This window comes from Phoenix dactylifera, chromosome 17 (genome assembly GCF_009389715.1).
Source record: "Phoenix dactylifera cultivar Barhee BC4 chromosome 17, palm_55x_up_171113_PBpolish2nd_filt_p, whole genome shotgun sequence".
In the NCBI taxonomy this organism is placed as follows: Eukaryota; Viridiplantae; Streptophyta; class Magnoliopsida; order Arecales; family Arecaceae; genus Phoenix; species Phoenix dactylifera.
In genome coordinates, this window is record NC_052408.1 from 2,122,861 (window position 1) to 2,141,808 (window position 18,948).

General features: G+C 42.8%; 1 protein-coding gene across 6 annotated transcripts; it reads right to left on the reverse strand.

The window, feature by feature from the left end:
* Positions 1-220: 220 nt before the first annotated feature.
* LOC103707179 (pentatricopeptide repeat-containing protein At4g28010) lies at positions 221-9,014 on the reverse strand. 6 transcript variants are annotated; one of them, XM_039114728.1, is made up of 6 exons: positions 6,425-9,014; positions 4,817-4,874; positions 3,251-3,282; positions 1,941-2,177; positions 1,804-1,851; positions 221-815 (listed from the first exon to the last, which is right to left on the reverse strand). In XM_039114728.1, exon 1 carries the CDS (start codon positions 8,596-8,598, stop codon positions 6,502-6,504), a length of 2,097 nt encoding a protein of 698 aa, XP_038970656.1. In that variant the 5' UTR covers positions 8,599-9,014; the 3' UTR covers positions 221-815; positions 1,804-1,851; positions 1,941-2,177; positions 3,251-3,282; positions 4,817-4,874; positions 6,425-6,501. The 6 variants fall into 6 exon arrangements, with proteins under 6 accessions (XP_038970656.1, XP_038970655.1, XP_038970657.1 ...); XM_039114727.1 differs by having other exon boundaries at positions 3,246-3,282; XM_039114729.1 differs by lacking the exon at positions 4,817-4,874.
* Between the last annotated feature and the right edge of the window lie 9,934 nt (positions 9,015-18,948).

Consider the following 18,948-nt stretch of genomic DNA (forward strand, 5'->3'; position numbering starts at 1 on the left):
CGAAATAAACAAAGTACAAATAAAGGATATAACAACATAAGGGGGCAGAGGATTATACTAGTGCTGATATCTACTATTAATCGCAAGTGTTTTTTTCCCCTTGATTACCATAGCATAATTTACCAAGCACTTGCCACATGCCAAATGTATGCAAATTACATTGATAGCACCAAGTGGTCACTTCATTTTTTGTGGCATCAAGATCACAATTAACAGCATCTGGAAACAAATCCCAAGCATTACTCAGAACAAATCAAATAATATTTTAACAAAGGCATGGAGAACTGCAACTCAAGAGTCACAAGTAAAAATAAACAACTAGATGTGTTCTATCCTCTTGGACAACATAAGCTTGATCACTTGTTGCATTACACTGGAAGGGGTTAGACATGTAAGCAAGTTTCTATACAGACACCAATATCACTGCCCATCTCCACCGCAGCACAGGTTGCAGAAGTACACTGACCCCTTGCAACATCGTAAATTTAGACATCCTGTTTGCGAACAGCCTAAGCAAGTAGGCTTCCGGATTCTAATTGGGCAGCAGCAGTTAGTAGTGAAAGTAGTGGTGGTGGAGGAGCACACATTAGAAGATTTTCTAGGGATCGGAGGCTCTATCAGGTCTTTCTGAGCCGGGTTGCAGTGGTGATGCTCTCCATTTCCTTGATAAACTAGCATAGATGGCGAATGTAGTCCAGGTACAGTTCCTGGTTGCAGTGACCACCTCCTTTGATCCACAAGGGCTCGTACGGATCCCTAGCTAGTTTCCATAGCCCATTGCCATGAAGCCAATTCACTACATCATCCTTGGTTCCCTAATCAGATACCATTCCCACAGTTTGAACAAGTTAGTCAAGCTCAGAAAAATTTCTTGCCTTTATTCTAGTAGACAATCTAGCTTCTCATAAAAAAGCATAACAAAGTTCGAGCAGGAGCTGTTGTGTCAAGGTTTTATTTTAACAGTAAATGATGAACCTACTAGATCTAAGTTACCAAACTGCTTGCTGTGGGACTCCTACTCTGGGCACTGTTCTATCAAATTGCGGCTTACAAAATCCATGCCGGGTATAGATCTGATAAACAACTCCATACCGGCCCAAAGATTTTTCTACTAAGTTGTAAATAACTTACAAAAGAAGCTTGTACTCGATTCATATCGTAGAGACAATAGCTTGAGATGAAGATAGATACAATAGCTTGAGATGAAGATAGATTAAGGTTTTAGGAGCACAGTTCAGGAAGCTGGTGACTCCATACTCCACTTTCAGGCATTGATCCTGAAACTTGCGACTGAGAAAGGGCAACATCAACCTAGGTCTGTCGGAAACTCTTGGAGAAGCCTAGAACTTGCATCCAACCAACGAAGCTTTAAAAGAGGCTACAGGGCAAGGCTGTACTACTTATGCAAGGTAAGGAATAAGTTCTTTCTTATAGTGGTGTTTTTCGGTGGTTTTCTCCATCAGGTTTTCTATCAGGTTAATTATTGCAATCATCTCTTCTCCAACAGATGTGTCTGCCTCATCATCATGTATTGGAATAATGCATCAATTAGGACTTCAAGGTGGTAACTAGTTGTTTTAATTGCTAATAAGTCATGGGTTGTTGTCATTTGTTGTTTTACCTTATCAACTACAAACACAAGTCAATTCTAAATTCTGAATATTTTAATAAATCATGTGCCTAAGGATTCAAATGTGACAGAAAAATCACACAGTGAGCTTCAAATTTCATTTCAATATATGGATGATATGTCAACACAATCAAATGATATCCAAATGGCATAAATCTTGAAGGACGACTTACATGAATCACAAGAACCGGGCACTTCACCTTTTTAATTTTGTTAATGTTCTGCACAAGCAAGTAGACCAATATTAGCTTAAATTACCAACTGATACACAAGCCAGTAAGAAAGACAACCATCAACCTATGAGACTTACTTTATAAATGTCAAAGCAGAAATTGAAATTCACATGGCAGACCACACGTAGGCCTGACAATATAGCACTGTGAAGCACTACACCGCGCAATCTTGGCAAGCGAGCTGCCAAGTGCATTGTGGGACCACTACCAATAGACTGCCCATATAAGATCAAGTCTTCCTGACCGACTCCATATTCACTTTCCAGGCATTGGTATACAGCCTCAATGGCTGCATAAGTGTTGTATTCGCTTGGCTAGACACCACAAACAGAAAACTTAGTTGGTCACTTCATCCGACATGTAGACTTTTCAACATAAAACTAAAAATAAAGGTAACATTTATGTGCTGCGAGCCCCGTGACAATTACACCAACCAGATGGCATTAACTTGCAGGTTGTTAATAGACCCACTTGTTATTTGAATTGTGTGATAAGGCTGATTTTACATGTTGATGAATGTTTCTTTAGTAAAAAAAGGGTCCACATTTTGAAAGATGCCTCTGAACAAATAATTAATATTCAGCCGTGTACGCTACTTCTTGTTAGAGAGGTGCTGATCAAGAAAATATTAACGCATTTTGCTTCAACATAGTGCTACAGCAATGCAAAGACAGAGCTAGATAAGGTAATAGAGCAACAGCCCAAGTAGCAGTGGAGTTGCTGGATTTGCCATCAAACCATACTAATATTCATCACAAAGGACATCCTAATAAACATACATTCAGTCATGTACACTACTGCTTGTTAGAGAGGTGCTGATCAAGAAAATATTAATGCATTTTGCTTCAACATAGTGCTACAGAAATGCAAAGACAAAGCTAGATAAGGTAATAGAGCAACAGCCCAAGTAGCAGCGTTGGAGTTGCCGGATTTGTCATCAAACCATACTAATATTCATCACAAAGGACATCCCAATAAACATATGATGCTTAATTTTTCTTTGCTTGTCTAAATTAGGCACAATTATCATGTTGAACCTGAATCACCTTTTCACTTTTGCACTTTTATTTTGTAAAAAACTCATGTTATGCATACATGATTGTATATATGGCCTTATCTGCAATATCAGCCGACTGTTTAGCGATTAAATCCAACATTTGTGCTGATGTTTGACATAGATTTCTAGCAGAACTCATGCAATTTTGTTGAAAGTTTAGGTAGAATAATTTCAAAAGAGCTTATGTTATTATCAAAGGTTTCTGCAAACTCGACAAAAATACACACCTGAGAGTTAATAGTTAATACCATTTAAGTTACAACCAGTGTGCAACCATATTCTCAAAAAAAGAAGAGATGTTAATGAGTACAAGCAAACAGCCTACCTTACCAGTTGAGGCTCCATAACCAGAGTAGTCGTATCTGCAAATTTAAAGATATAAGCATTAACTTCATTAGAATTATAGAAGCAAATGCAATTGTTGTGTGTGCACACATGCACATGTGTGCATGTCTTTGTGTGTTTCTCTGCATGTGTGTGAGAGAGAGAGAGACAGAGAGGAGAGAGGATTGTTGGAGGGATGTTAGGATGAGTATGGGGAAAATTAAAAAACATAAAAAAGTTTTTTGACGAAGAAAACATAAATAAGTTAAATAACAAAAATATAATGTCTTTGAAGGATGGTGAAATAGATAGAACATAGATCAGATAAAAAAGATTAACTAGTGGACACTCAAAATAAAAATTTCAAAGCAACATGAAAAAAAAGTAGAAAACACATCAAACCATGAAAAGATGTTAAAAAATTGTTATTAAATTCCTCTGAGCCATTAATAAAAATTCCTTTTTTTTCTTAAATTGCATAAGGGCTTTTCCTGATACTATTATGAAGTACAAGAAAAAGCATTAGATCAATTTTTTATGTAAATTTAACAAAATTTGCGAATTCATTGATCAAACCATAGTATGCCATATGGTACCGAACTGAGCGGTACGAGGCATGCCATACTGAACCGAATGGTATGGGGTATATCACACCATACCGGATGGTACGGAGCGTACGTACCATGCTGGTTTGGTACCGGTACATGGTACGAAAGGCGTACCAACATTCAGTATGCCGAATTGGCCACATACCGAGCGTACCAACATAGTGATCGGGTGGCACCGGTTTGGAGCCCGGTATAGAGAGACATACCTTGATTTAAACTGAAAATTTAAGTTTTTTCAAAATATAAAAAAGGTTTGACAACACTTAACCCATTGTTGAACATAAATCTTCACCTTATCAACTCAAATGCCTAATTAAAATAGTTTTAATAACATCAGTTTCCCATATCAACTCCCAAAAATAAATATCCTCCTAATAAAATAAAATTTGTCCAAGCTCCTTAACTCCTTTCATCTTATCCCTTTCTCATCCCACTATAGAATTTCAAGCACCTACCTTCCTTTGAGCACTCTCCATGCCTCTGTTTGTATTTTGTAGTGCATTAAGTCATTACCTTATGACATCATGAATGCTTACCAAGACATTCTTTGAAGCTCCTTGGACTATCCTAGTTTCCTTTCTCTCATTTCTTTCTCTTACAACGATGGAATCCTGAGGATTATCAGTGTACTTTCAGCGGAATTTTAGACCATGAACTCATGATATTTTCACATAAGTATCCATTCACACAAGTTTGAGATATTTATCCCTTCCTATAATGGTGATTCTAGAGTTCATTATTGTCTTCTTGGAAGAGATTGAGGCCATGAATGCGCAAGAGCCTCTGAGAATTACCATCCTCATTTCAATCTTGTTTGGCCCTTTTCCTCGTCTCATCCGGGTCTGCCAAAGGGTTTATTAGCAAATGGAAAGGTTGACAAGTCAGATGGCAAGTGGTAGATGTGTGCGTGGGCATGCAACTGGCATTAAAGTAGCCGAAAAGATGGTGATTGAAGGGAGCATACGAGGGTAGTATGGGTCCAAGTGCTTTGATCTTCAAGGACCTTCACCGTTGCCACATCCCTGTTCAAAAAAGATAGATAGGGATAAGGATGTGCCCTAGGCTATGTAGTAGAGATCTAAGTTAATGTAACATGCATTGATTTGGATTGTCGAAGGATCCCTTTTTAGCATTAGAACATGACATTTATAAGTGAACCTCATTACAAGTAAATTTTTTTTCTTAATTACGATTCTAGCAATAAATATACAAAAATGCCTGTCTCTCTTCCTCTAATAGCCCATGCCCAAAGGGCGAAGGTGAGCCCGATCATATGGCTGCAGTTCCGCTAATCCAGTAAGAGGGAAGCATTGATCGTCAATCTACCGTGCTCCCTCCTCTTGCCTCAAAGTCGAAGCCCTCCTCCTACTAGCACCACTCTGCCCTCGCTGCTGTCGACTTCGAGGGCTTTGATGCTGATGATGACTCCCACGCCCTCCCCTCCTCCCTCCTACCCCTCCCCTCCTCCCCACCAGTCTGGCCAACCCCCATCCTACTCATCAAGTTCGCAATACAAGAACAAAGGAAGAGTGGATCGCCAGCAAGAACGTACTTGCCATGGTCGGCTAGGGTTTCCTGGAGGACAAGGAGTTAGAGCTAGATCTGACACTTGCAGTTGTGCTCGAGGATGTCCTTGTTGGGCTTCCGGATGATGCCCTCTGGGCGAGTGCCGGCACTGGCAAAGGAAGCGTCAGCCCTACTAAGGGATGGGCGGTAGTGTGAAGTTCGACTGAGTGCCTCTTTGTGAAAGAGAAAGATTCTTTAGCAAAGTCCGTGGCTCGGCCCAAAAACCTGAAGCCTGATAAGTAGCAGGCTCGGCCCGTCCGTTGAGCAGGTCTAATGCTTTCCAAACAACTAGTTTCTTTTCTCAACAGTCTCTTACAAATAAAATAAGAGGAATTGAACCAAATGTTGTAGTTGACTGTAAGGACAATAGAGAGCATTCAATTCCAACCCCAAGTACCCATTACCACATACAACAAGAATCTTGTGAACTAAAATCAGCAACTCCAATTCCCCATCAATTCACAATAGATGTTCTCTGAAAAACGAGACATCGATCAATAATTAAAGTTTCATTCTATGATCACTGATTTGCTAAGCTATACTGCTAATATGACTTTGCATTTCTTGCCATCAGATAGGTACAACCAGCTTGAAATTATAAAAATAAAATAAAAAAAATGTATAGTTCCACAAAAATTGCAACTCCTGTCCATAATTTCATCTCCTTTGCGAGTTTGTTCTGCAACATCATCATGAACATAAATAAAAGAAACCACTTTCTATCATAATATTTTCAAATACCCAGAAATTTGAGTATCTAAAGAACTCAACTATGTTCTTCAAGTACTAGTTGTTTCTTGTTGAACTTGCAGCTATACAACTGAAATATGCAATAGGAACAAACAAAGAGAGAGAAAAATAAAGCATCCAAGTATACATGTCATAGGCTAATAATGGTGCATGGCAGTCAAAATTACAGCTTTAAATATTAATGAAGTAATATAAAGAATAGATGTAAACATACAGAACAAGGGAAAGATAGAAAAATATGAGTCTGGTAACTTACCAACGAAAACAGTTAACAAGAACCAGCAGGATAGCCCCATCGACTCTCATGGAGGAGTTTTAATTCGAGACAAGCAGTTAACAAGACTTTTGGAGCTTTGTCATCAGCTCATGGCATGAAAAACCTGTTCGCTTTGATATCTCTTTTGAAAAGGTAGGCAAATATTCTAAGAGGATTTTATCATTTCCATCAAAGCACAGAGAATCCAAAATAGTAGAGATAATTTTTGCATCAAGAGCCACATCATTATCTGCCATTTCACGAAGCACATCAATGACTTGATCCATTTCACCTTTAGCTTGAAACCCACGAATCAGTGAATCATATACAACAACATCTGGAGAAAAGCCACTAGCAATCATCTGCTGAAGCACTTTTTTAGCTTCCTCCAAGAGTCCTGATTTTGCAAATCTATTTATCAATGTGGAATAAGTTATAGAATCTGGAACCAACCCCCTTTGAAGCATATCTACAAGCAATTCCTTTGCAGTGCCAATGTCACCAGATTTGCAAGCTCCATCAATCAGTGTTGTAAAAGATACCACATCAGGCTTGCACTCACTTCCCATTTCACAAAATATAGCCATCGCCTTGTCCATCCACTGTTTCTTGCACATCACTGCCATCAATGTATTGTAATCAAATAAACTAGGCCTGATTTCTTGGGTCCTCATCTCACTCAAAAGCCTTTCCGCAGCATCAATTTGTCTCATTTTACAAAGCCCATTTATCATGACACTATATGTAAAGGAGTTCGGCTTCAAACCGATGCAATTCATCTCCTTCTTAAGCTGCATTGCCTTATCGGCCTTGTGGGCCTTGAAAAGCCCCTCAATAAGCAGATTGTATGTCACCAAATTGCATGGATACCCTCTATCTACCATCACTCTCTGGAAATCCAAGGCCTGATCAACGCGTCCTTTCTTGCAGAGCCCGCGTATGAGCGTGTTAAAAGTCATTACATCCGGCTTAACGCTACACCTGCCATCAAGCATTTCGTCGAGCAACTCCTTAGCATCATCAATCTTCTGCACATCACAAAGCCCCAGCATCAGTGTATTGTAAGTCACCACATCCGGCTCTTTTCCATTCTCGATCATCCTCTCCATGAACTCAAGTGCATCCGGAATCAGCCCTTCCTCGCATAACTGATTGATCAAAACATTATATGTCACAGTGCTCGGCTCTTCGCCCTTCTCCACCATAAAACCCAACAACCTCATCGCTTCCTTGCTCTTGCCGTCTTTACAGAGCCCATCAATCAAACCAGTGTAGGTATACACGTCGGGACGGATCCCTTGCTTCGCCATGCGATCCATCATCTCAGTCACTCTGTCCCAATAGCCCAACTTGCAAAGCCCGTGGATTAAACTACTGTAAGTGACCACATTTGGGGAAATTCCCCTCTGGTTCATCTCATGGAAGAGCTCCATACCCTTTACTACAGAACCCGTACCAGACAATCCGCTTATAAGGGCACTGTAGACAAAGACATCAGCTTCCAGGCCTCTCCTCCTCATGTCATCCAACAAGGCCATGGCCTCCTCCACCCTACCATTCTTGCAGAGGCCATCCATTAAAGTCGTGTAAGTTACCACGTTAGGAGAGCAACCATCGGAACCGCCGTCTTCTCGGGCCATCTCTGACCACAACTCCCTTGCTGCTTCTATCTTCTTTTCCTTGCAGAGACCATTGATGAGAGTATTGTAGGTAACGACATCAGGAGGAATCCACTTCTTCCCAATCTCTCGAAACAACTCCACGGCTTTCGAGACTCCGAGGCTTTTGCAGAACCCCTTCATCAGGAGATTCAAGAGAAGGGTATTCATAGGGTGGCCGCTCTTTAGCACCAAACCAACGGTAGAGAACGCGGACTTGGTGCTCTTGGTATGCGAGAATTGGTCTATTAGAGCTAGGAGAGTGCGGTGACTTGGTGGAATTCCCATTCGGGTCATTGTTCGGTATGCTGAGAAGAAGGAGGGTTGATCCCCGGACTTAAAGAGGGAGTGGATGCGGGAGTTCCAGGCGGAAAACGTGGTAGGAGAGCGGGGATCGGAGGACGGAAGGTTGAGGAGTGGAGGCGAGGCAGTGTGCTTGGATGCGAATTCCGTGTTGCGACTGTGGGAGAAGGCATGGGAAAGGAAAGGGAAGTTGGGGGAGTTTCGGCGAGGCATGGATGATGGAGGAGAGGGGGCTCGTCGTCGAAGGAGGCAGCGCCGGCGGAGAGGGGGCCGCCGGCAGCGGAGGCGAAGACGAGGGCGGAAAAGGATGAACTGGAGGGGGCGAAGCCGATGTCGAAGGACAAGAAGGGAGGAAGGGGTTGGAGGGGCCGCCGGCGAAGGAGGCAGCGGCCGGGCGGGAGGGCTGGAAGGGCGGCGCTGCCAGGGGACGTTGGGGTTGCCGGCAGAGGAGGGGAAGACCACCGAGTGTTGATACCACCGTACCAGCCGCTGAACCTTTTAATTTTTTAAAGCCTAGGCTGGGTACAATGGTTAGTATTTGGACTACGGGCGCGGGCTCTGTTAAGTCACCCACTTTGTTTTGGCTCGTGAGCTGTTCGAGCTCAAACTCAGACTTAAACGGATCTCATTTTAAGCTCAGGCTCGAGCTCATTTGATTAACGAGCCGAGCTCGAGCCGAATTTTTATCGGACCGAGCCTGAACAACTCAGCTCGTTAACAGGCCTAAGATGGGGCATGGGCAAGGAAGGTTATGCAAGACCCATCAGGGCAAGGATGAGGGAAATCCGGAACTGATGGTGTTTGGGTTTAAGGAGAACCGGCAAGACCGCGCCCAACTAAGATCCGGCGAAGGGAGGCAATGGGATGCTAGGATTTATAGAGATTTTTTTCTTTTTAGATTTTGTTTAATATGTATACCCTGAACATTAAAATTTATATTAACGTCCTTACAAAATTGATATTTGTCTATATATCTTTATAAAACACTATTTTTACAACTTAAGACATTAGCAGTTTAGAATGGAGAAAGATAAATGGCAGAACGGGGGAGTAGAATAGGGGATTCCGAGGACTTGGTTGAGCAACATGCCTAGAATAAGAAAGTTGATACTCTGGTGTGCCCTGAAGAGAGAGAGAGAGCGGGAGAGTGAGAGAGAGAGCCGCACCAATAGTCGTGCGGTCTCTCGGGGATTTCCTCGAGTGGGTGGTGTGCATGGAGATGGCCGATAGCGGGCTTCAGGCGACGGAGCAGCCGACGGAAGGGAGGTCGGAGGGATCGAGGCCTCTCTCTCCCGAGGGAGTGACGAAGAGTCCGACGTGGGCGGCGGTGGCCAAGGGCCCGACGAGGCAGGCGGCGTGGACATGTCACCGGATTTCTGACAGGGAATTGGGAGCACTGCAAAGCCGCTTCACAGATGTCTTGGAGGTGCCGGCGGAGAGGCTGGAGAAGACTAGATTGGTCTGGCAGAGCTCTACTGTGTTTATGCGGAGTGTGGGGAAGAGGGTTTCGGCGGATTGGGTTGCAAGAGAGGTACGCCGAGCTAGGAACTTGAACTATGATGTCGAATGTTTTACATTGGCAGACGACGTCCTAGCGGTTCGCTTTGCCGGAGAGAAGGATCGGGAGGCTGCTCTGATGAAAGGCCCATGGATGATAGGCGGTCAACTCTTTGCCATGGAACGGTGGAGGCCCAATTTCATTACCGGCCCTGATGCAGTGGGGAAGGTGGTGGTTTGGCTACGCCTCCCTCGATTGCCACTGGATTTCTGGGAGAAGGAGACTATTCTCTAGATTGCCATGGTGGCCAGAATCCCTCTGGCATTGGATGGCGCTACTGATCAGCACAACAAGCGAGGCTTCGCGAGGGTGAAGGTTGAGCCAGATGTCGGAGCTCCTCTCAAGCTGGGCATTTTCGTGAAGGGATTCAAAGATAGGGTGAAAGGGAAATTCTGGCAGAGGTTCGTTTATGAAAACTTGTCAACCTATCGCTTCAAATGCGGTCGCATTGGTCATGGGGAGGCGGATTGTGTCCCTCCCCCTACGGCGGCAGGAGCTGAGGCAGAGGAGGTTCTCAGGGAACGGAGTTCTGAAGTGGAGAAGAGGCCGACGGATACATCCACGCAGGCCGGGGAGGTACCTTCAAAGCCACTAGCAATAATCTGCTGAAGCACTTTTTTAGCTTCCTCCAAGAGTCCTGATTTTGTAAATCTATTTATCAATGTGGAATAAGTAATAGAATCTGGAACCAACCCCCTTTGAAGCATATCTACAAGCAATTTCTTTGCAGTGCCAATGTCACCAGATTTCCAGGCTCCATCAATCAGTGTTGTAAAAGATACCACATCAGGGTTGCAGTCACTTCCCATTTCACGAAATATAGCCATCGCCTTGTCCATCCACGGTTTCTTGCACATCACAGCCATCGATGTATTGTAATCAAATAAACTAGGCCTGATTCCTTGGGTCCTCATCTCACTCAAAAGCCTTTCCACAGCATCAATTTGTCTCATTTTACAAAGCCCATTTATCATGACACTATATGTAAAGGAGTTCGGCTTCAAACCGATGCAATTCATCTTCTTCTTAAGCTGCATTGCCTTATCGGCTTTGTGAGCCTTAAAAGGCCCCTCAATAAGCAGATTGTATGTCACCAAATTGCATGGATGCCCTCTATCTACCATCACTCTCGGGAGATCCAAGGCCTGATCAACGCGTCCTTTCTTGCAGAGCCCGCGTATGAGCGTGTTAAAAGTCATTACATCCGGCTTAAGCAAAGATTTTGTCTCGCCCACCATGATCTAATTGGGTGGAAAATTTACTGTTGACTATCTGCTCATTTTGTGGTCCTTTGTTCCTAACTTTTTGCTTTCTTGACTTTGTACATGTTTACCACCTCTTCTTGCTTGTTTGCAAGCTTCTCAAGTCTTGATATATCACTTATCCCGACCAAAACTGATAAATTGATATTTAGATCTATCTCGGTCAATGTGATACATAAAAATTCAGAAAGATTAAATTTTTTTTAAGATATTAAAATTTCAATCAATATGAAAAATTTACAATTTAAAAATTGTGTTTATATATTAATGTTGAGGTCAGAATCAAGCTATATGGGTGTAATTGTTGAGAATCCTGTATCGATGATTCGAGTTATTGTATGTGATATACCACCTCTAAACTACTTACATACAAAAAATCATATAATTTGGAGATTTATAGCCTCAATACCAATTGATAAAAAAATGTACTTTTTTTTGTATTCAAACTGTCTAATTTTTGATCATTCGACGTATCTGCTAAAAATTTTCTGATTACATGATTTTTATATTCGGTGGCTTAGATCATCGATTTACATCTGGCTAAGATTAAAATTTATTTAAAAAATGTTATTAGTCTTGGGATATTAACAAAGAATTTATTTAAGAAAATAAAAAAGTGATTAAATATATTGATCTATAAGAATGTATTATTAGACAACGCTTCAAATTTTATTGGTTTACATCTGAACAAGATTTATGTATCATGAGATGCCCAATGTAGTTAAAAATTAAGATCTTAACCGAGATGGAAACTTTGCTTGTTTGCATACTATCAAGGATTTTGACTCATACTTATGTAGAAAGAGTCTAATCTAAATTCTCAATGATATGGACCGAACTTTAGATGCCTTCCGATGTTAATGCACATCCTAGAGTAAATAATATTAGCGAAAGAATTTTTTGGTTAATAATCGTACATTCTAAATAACTAGACTTGCAAAAATGAAACATGGAATATAAAAGAATGAGGTATGTGGTTTGAAGAAAGACATGTGGGAAACATGAATGGTGGTCCAACAGGTAACACGTCCAAGCACATTAATAGAGTTAGAACTACACAGACACATGCACACATATACCAAATTTTGATACATGGAAATCATATGAAGATCGAGGATGATCCAGGAAGATCATAGGATCCACCATGGACCATTTTAGCCAATTTGTGCGGAATTGGACGTGGTTGCAAGTTATACGATCCATTACATCTAGGATTCGACCGTATACAAAATTTTCAAAAATCATAACTTCTAACCTAAAAGGAATTTGGTAACGCGCTAGGATGTAAAGTCGGCACGGAGTTGAGACCTAGCTTATTTCTAAATTCATAATTTTTTATAATATTTTTTTTTAAAAAAATGAACCATTACCAAGAATAGAATCTAACTTGATCCTAATAATAAAGATCTTAAGGGAATAAATAAAGATCTTGTATTATAGTTCCGTACATATTGGTTGGAAGAACATAAAAAAGAGTTTTACCTGCATTCTACTTTTTTGTTTTTTTACACTAAAAGATAAATCTGACCCTAATTCTATAAGAACAAACATCACTAGTTTAAATAGAGAACTTGCATAATAGTTTTAATTTTTTTTAAAAAAAATAGTATTTTTTATTATTTTATTCTGATGTGGTCCAACCTATAAATTGAAAAAATTATTTGTTTTTCTATTCGATCAAAGAACTTGGAGAGGAAAAGTTGTCAACAAATTGTTCATGGAGAATCAGAAAAGATAAGGAAGGATGCATGCATCGAGATATGAGAAACATGATGCATCGGGAAGAGGAAACATGCCCCTCATCTAGCATGGAGAAAGGCAAGAGATAATATTTAAAATGTCATGAAAAAAAGGACATCCAGCTTACAAAGAAATCCATTGTTTGAAAAAAATATTTAGATCGGGGGTAAATACTACAGTGGGAAGAAAAGAATATGTCTAGCCTATAGTTCAGCCCTTAGCGCCCGCTCCATTTCCCACTTACTTTTTGCAGACGACCGCCTCTTACTCACCAGGACGAGAGAGACTGATGCAAGAGCCCTTCGGAGGGTTTTGACAGAGTACTGTGAGATGTCCGGGTAGAGAGTCAACCTTCAAAAATCAGCCATACACTTCAGTCCGAGCACAGAACGGAGGGTGCAACAGGAGGTCAGGACAATTCTGGAGATGCATGAGGAGAAGGGGGCCCTGGTTTACCTAAGGATCCCCCTTACAGGGAGGAAATTGCAGGTGACGGAGTGCTCTACCTTGTTGGAGAGGGTGCGGAGCACACTAGAGGGTTGGAGAGCATCATCACTCTCTATGATGGCAAATTGACGCTGATCAGGTCAGTTTTATGTTCTATGCCTATTTATCTGATGGCACATACTGTTATGTCGAAGACGGTCCTGGAGGGGATTGAGAGGCTATGAGGAGTTTCCTACGGGGCTCTCGTGGGGGAGGTCATGGAGTACATCTGATGGCCTCGGAAGAGTATGCTTGCCTTTGCGTGAGGGTGGCTTAGGAGTACAGTCACTCTAGGCACGGCGCGAGGCTCTTCTAGCACAACGGGCAATGCAAGTTGTTTTGGAGCCGCATGGATTTTGGAGCCAGATCATGATGGCTAGATATGGTCGAACCCGATTTACTGCACAGGCGGTAGGACCGGAGGTGTTTTTTTATGTGGAGAGAGATTGGGAGGTACTTGCCGATGGTCTTGGCGCATTCCAGATGGTTGATCAGCAACGGACGGAGCATTAATATGATAGAGGATCCGTGGGTGGATGCACTCCCATTAAGATTATGGCTGACGATATTTAGTGGTAAGGAGGCAGAGGGTCTCTGGGTTTCGGACCTTCTCAGGTCGGAGGCGGCGGAGTGGGATGGTGACAGACTAGGCCAGCTATTTGGAGAGCATTTGGCAGAGCGGGTTCGGGCGCTCCCCATTCCGAGATCTGCAGGTCCGGATGTTAGGGTTTGGAGCACTACTTGCAGAGCGAGTGTCGGAATCGTTGATGTTTTCCGAGCTATTCAGCGGGTGTCAGAGCCGGGCTTAGACTGTGGCTGGGTGTGGAGGTTTGGGCTACACCAGAGGGACGCTTTCTTCCCCTAGAAGGTGGCCTGGGAGCGTCTGCCGATGTGCTCAGTGTTGAGTAAATGAGAAGTGAGTCTTCCCCCCTTATGCCCGGATTGTCGGATGGACGAGTCAGTGGATCATGTGCTCTTCCAGTGTGACTGGGCGTGGGGTGCTTGGAGTCTGACTGGGATTCCGAAGGACGCTTGAAGCCCGAGGTATTATTTTTTGGAGGTGGTTCAGCAATGGGCTAGTATCTCTCAGATGCGCAGTATAGCTATTCGGGCGTCTTGTATAGCTTATTAGGTATGGCTGGCCAGCAACGTTCGGGTTTTTGGCGAGAGCAGCCTATCACCGCAGTTCGTGATGGAGCGAGCTCGACCTCAGGCAACAGAGATTATACATATAGATTTAGCCCACAGACCTTTGACAGCTTAGGATATCTGGAGCTCCCATACTGCTTCGGCTGCTCCACATAGGGTATTCTTTACCTGGGAGCCCCCACCCTCGATTTTTCTCAAGGTCAATTTTGATGGCTCAATCTTGGATGGAGGTAGGAGAGGAGGGGCTGGATTCGTCATCAGGGGGCTGTTAGATTTTTGACACCTCGATTCCTGGGCAGAGCTGCGGGCGGCCTGGATGGGTATGTGTTACGCGTGGCGAGTGCTTCAGGCGAGTTCAATCCTACTAGGGGGAGATTCGGTTACTGTGATTAGCTGGGTCCAAAAGGGCTCAAGAAGCTATGAGGGGTTCACCCCCTGCTCTTCGACATTTGGGAGATGGCGAGGGAGAGTGTTATATTCCAGACCATGTATGTATATTGCGAGGCCAACTAAGGGGTAGCATATGTTGCGAGCCACTCAGGAGGTACCCTATGATCTAGGAAGAGAGAGCTATCCAGAGCACTTCGGGACCTTTTGTTTTCTAATTCTATTGGGTGTATTCGTACCCGTGATGTATGAAATGCCCGTTTTAGCGAAAAAAAGAAAAGAATATGTCCTATTATATTCACAAAAGTATATTTTATTCTTAAAAAATCATTCTCATTAAATGTTTTTCTTTTCTCATTTGTTGTTCCTTTCTTCCTCATTTTAGTTTTTTTTGGTAAATCAATATATTTAGGTAACTCTCACCTCTAGGTCTAATTATTAGATGAACTAGATCTAGTGTACTAATGCAATAGTCACTCGCCATATTACTTTTTTTTATTTAAATAATTTGAGATCAAATTATGGGTGCTAGTTACCCACCATATTTGTGCCCCAAAATTTGGATTGGTCCATTGAACATGATCTATGTAATAATTTCTCTAATTTGGGATGCTTTTTCAAGCCGCAGTCCAATCATCTTATTTTTTTATTTTTTTTCCCTTTCTCATTGTATCCCATTTTTTTTTTTTTTTGTGATCCAACTTGTTCGAAATAAATATACTCCAAATCCTAGTCAAATAAGGAAATTATTTTTTCACCATGATATCCTGTTAGATTTCTATATAGCATCCATGTTAGAGTTGATATTATTTTTAAATTTTGCTATTTTCTTCTACCAAGAAAAACTTTTACTTTTTATATTCTTTTGGTTTTCCAATCAGTTTGAGTTCTACAGAATAAGGGGTGCTTCTTTCCCTTTCTCCCCTTTTCTTTTTTTTAGTATTTTTTTCTTAACCACACAAGCATCCTTGATATATATATATATATATATATATATATATATATATATATCTCAATAAGGGAACAAAATTAAAACCTGATTTTAGCCAAGTAAAATTCTTTCTTAATTACGATTCTAGCAATAAATATACAAAAATGTCATCTTATAAAATAGTAAAAAAAATCAAAAATGGGTTACAAACACATAAGGAAAATGTCATATAAAAAATAGTGATAGAAAATAAAAAAATGAAAATGCCAACTATAAACAAATAATAAAATAATGTATTATCCGGATGGGTCGCAGTCGTGCGTCCACGCAAGTGCCTAATCCACTAGACACGCAGGAGGGTATTCTCGTAATTTATGGGGACAACGAGGCGCAAATTTTGGGGGCGGGGGTCGTCGAGGGGCGGGTGGTTCTATATACACCCCCCCTATTGCTCAGGACACCCCCCAAAAATTAAAAAAAAATTAAATACTCTCTACACCCCCCCATTTGCTAAGGACACCCCTAAAAAATTAAAAATTCCTAAATTACCCCCCACCCTCCCCACCCCCTCACCTAAATTGCTCTCTACACCCCCCAAACCCCCCCCACCCCGCTCTTCCCCTCCAAAACACCTCGCCAACGCCCAAAACCCCCCGTTCCCCCTTCTCCCTCTCGTCGCCGGCATTCTCCCGATCTCCGACCACCTCGCCGGCTTCTCCCGGAACCACCTCGCCGGCTTCTCCCAAAATTTTTTTTTTTCACGGTTCGTGCTCCGTTCGGCACTGGATCGCCGAACAAAAGGCTTCTGTTCGGCTGAACAGTGCCGGACAGAAGCCTTCTGTTCGGCACCAAGCAGCCGAACAGATCTGTTCGGTTGAGGGTTGCCGAACAGAAGGCTTCTGTTCGGCACTGTTCAGCCGAACAGAAGCCTTTTGTTCGGCGATCCAGTGCCGAACGGAGCACGAACCGTGAAAAAAAAAATTTCGGGAGAAGCCGGCGAGGTGGTTCCGGGAGAAGCCGGCGAGGTGGTCGGAGATCGGGAGAATGCCGGCGACGAGAGGGAGAAGGGGGAACGGGGGAGGAGGGGTTTAAGGGGGGTTTGAGGGGTGTTTTTTTTTTCTTTTCAAAACGAAACGGAGGAGGAGGAAGGGGGGGTGTATGAGAAAATTTCAAGGGCAATATGGTAATTACACTAAAGATTAGTTTGGGTATTTTTTTTTTGGTTTTTGGGGGGTGTCCTGAGCAATAGGGGGGGTGTATATAGAACTACCCGTGGACCAAGGGCGAAAGTGGGGTAGTTCTATATACACCCCCCTATTGCTCAGGACACCCCCCAAAAACCAAAAAAAAAAATACCCAAACTAACCTTTAGTGTAATTACCATATTGCCCTTGAAATTTTCTCATACACCCCCCCCTCCTCCTCCTCCGTTTCGTTTTGAAAAGAAAAAAAAAAAAAACACCCCTCAAACCCCCCTTAAACCCCTCGATCCATTTACATCGTTTAGGCGATCTTTGAAGGAGATTTAAGCCCCATTCGAAGCATGGACAAGCAACTAGTGATTTGGGACGAAGAATCGGCCGCAAAGGTACGTGTTCCACCTTGTTTCGAAATTTTTTTTTTTTCACGGTTCGTGCTCCGTTCGGCACTGGATCGCCGAACAAAAGGCTTCTGTTCGGCTGAACAGTGCCGAACAGAAGCCTTCTGTTCGGCAACCCTCAACCGAACAGATCTGTTCGGCTGCACAGTGCCGAACAGAAGGCTTCTGTCCGGCACTGTTCAGCCGAACAGAAGCCTTTTGTTCGGCGATCCAGTGCCGAACGGAGCACGAACCGTGAAAAAAAAAATTTCGGGAGAAGCCGGCGAGGTGGTTCCGGGAGAAGCCGGCGAGGTGGTCGGAGATCGGGAGAATGCCGGCGACGAGAGGGAGAAGGGGGAACGGGGGGGTTTTGGGCGTTGGCGAGGTGTTTTGGAGGGGAAGAGGGGGGGGGGTTTGGGGGGTGTAGAGAGCAATTTAGGTGAGGGGGTGGGGAGGGTGGGGGGTAATTTAGGAATTTTTAATTTTTTAGGGGTGTCCTTAGCAAATGGGGGGGTGTAGAGAGTATTTAATTTTTTTTTAATTTTTGGGGGGTGTCCTGAGCAATAGGGGGGGTGTATATAGAACCACCCGCGAAAGTGGCTTGGTCGTGTTCCCGTACGGCGCACACGTGATGGACACTGTGCGGCGAGGTGTGAGCGGGCCCGCACGCGTGCGGGACCCACAGAATGCACATGGCCGCTGCGTGAATGGAGGGGAAACGGAGAGCATTTCCGCGCGGAATGCCATCATTCCATTCGTTTGTTCATCCTTTATTTCTTTCCAATGGTTTCCTTTCTTTCTTTTTTTTTTTCCCAACTCTAGGACCTCCTAGTTATCATGAAGCAAGTGACTGACCATAGAATAGCAGCTTTATGGATGTTACTGTGGAGCTAATGTGTAGGTCATCATACTTCATCTAAAATTGCTATCTCAAACTCCACGCACACTGCACTTTCATCCTTAAATATGCCCCCTGATGATCCTTTGCTATGTCCATCCAATACAACTTCAAAACTAGTTTGGGAGTGTATATTGCCATAATTCTATGTTGACTAACAAAAATAATGCCATATGAGTTTATTAGGCTGGGTCGGTCCTACTCTCAGCAGCTTAAACTTTTAGACTGCGAGTCTATAACAAGTAATACCACAGCTAGCCTACCGTGTGCCGCAATTTTTATTAGTCATATGAGCCACTCACTGAATGAGACGAGTTGAGGATCCAATATTAGGTTGGTGCTATGTTGGTTTTAGGTGACCTATGGCATCCACCCTTCACCGACTATTTGACCAATCACCAAGTGACTGCCACTGCTATGGACAGTCGCCAGCCAGTGAATAAAAGAAATGCATGCCAGCTTCCTACACTAAGAAATTCTAATGGCTGCAGGCACCTCTAACACCAACTAACACACATCAAAGGGAGCAAATAGAATAGGCAAAACATTTAAAAGACCTTAAGGTAATATGTC

Excerpts from the sequence above, each read along its gene's own strand:
- LOC103707179 (XM_039114729.1), bottom strand. The coding sequence starts at position 8,598 with ATGCCTCGCCGAAACTCCCCCAACTTCCCTTTCCTTTCCCATGCCTTC.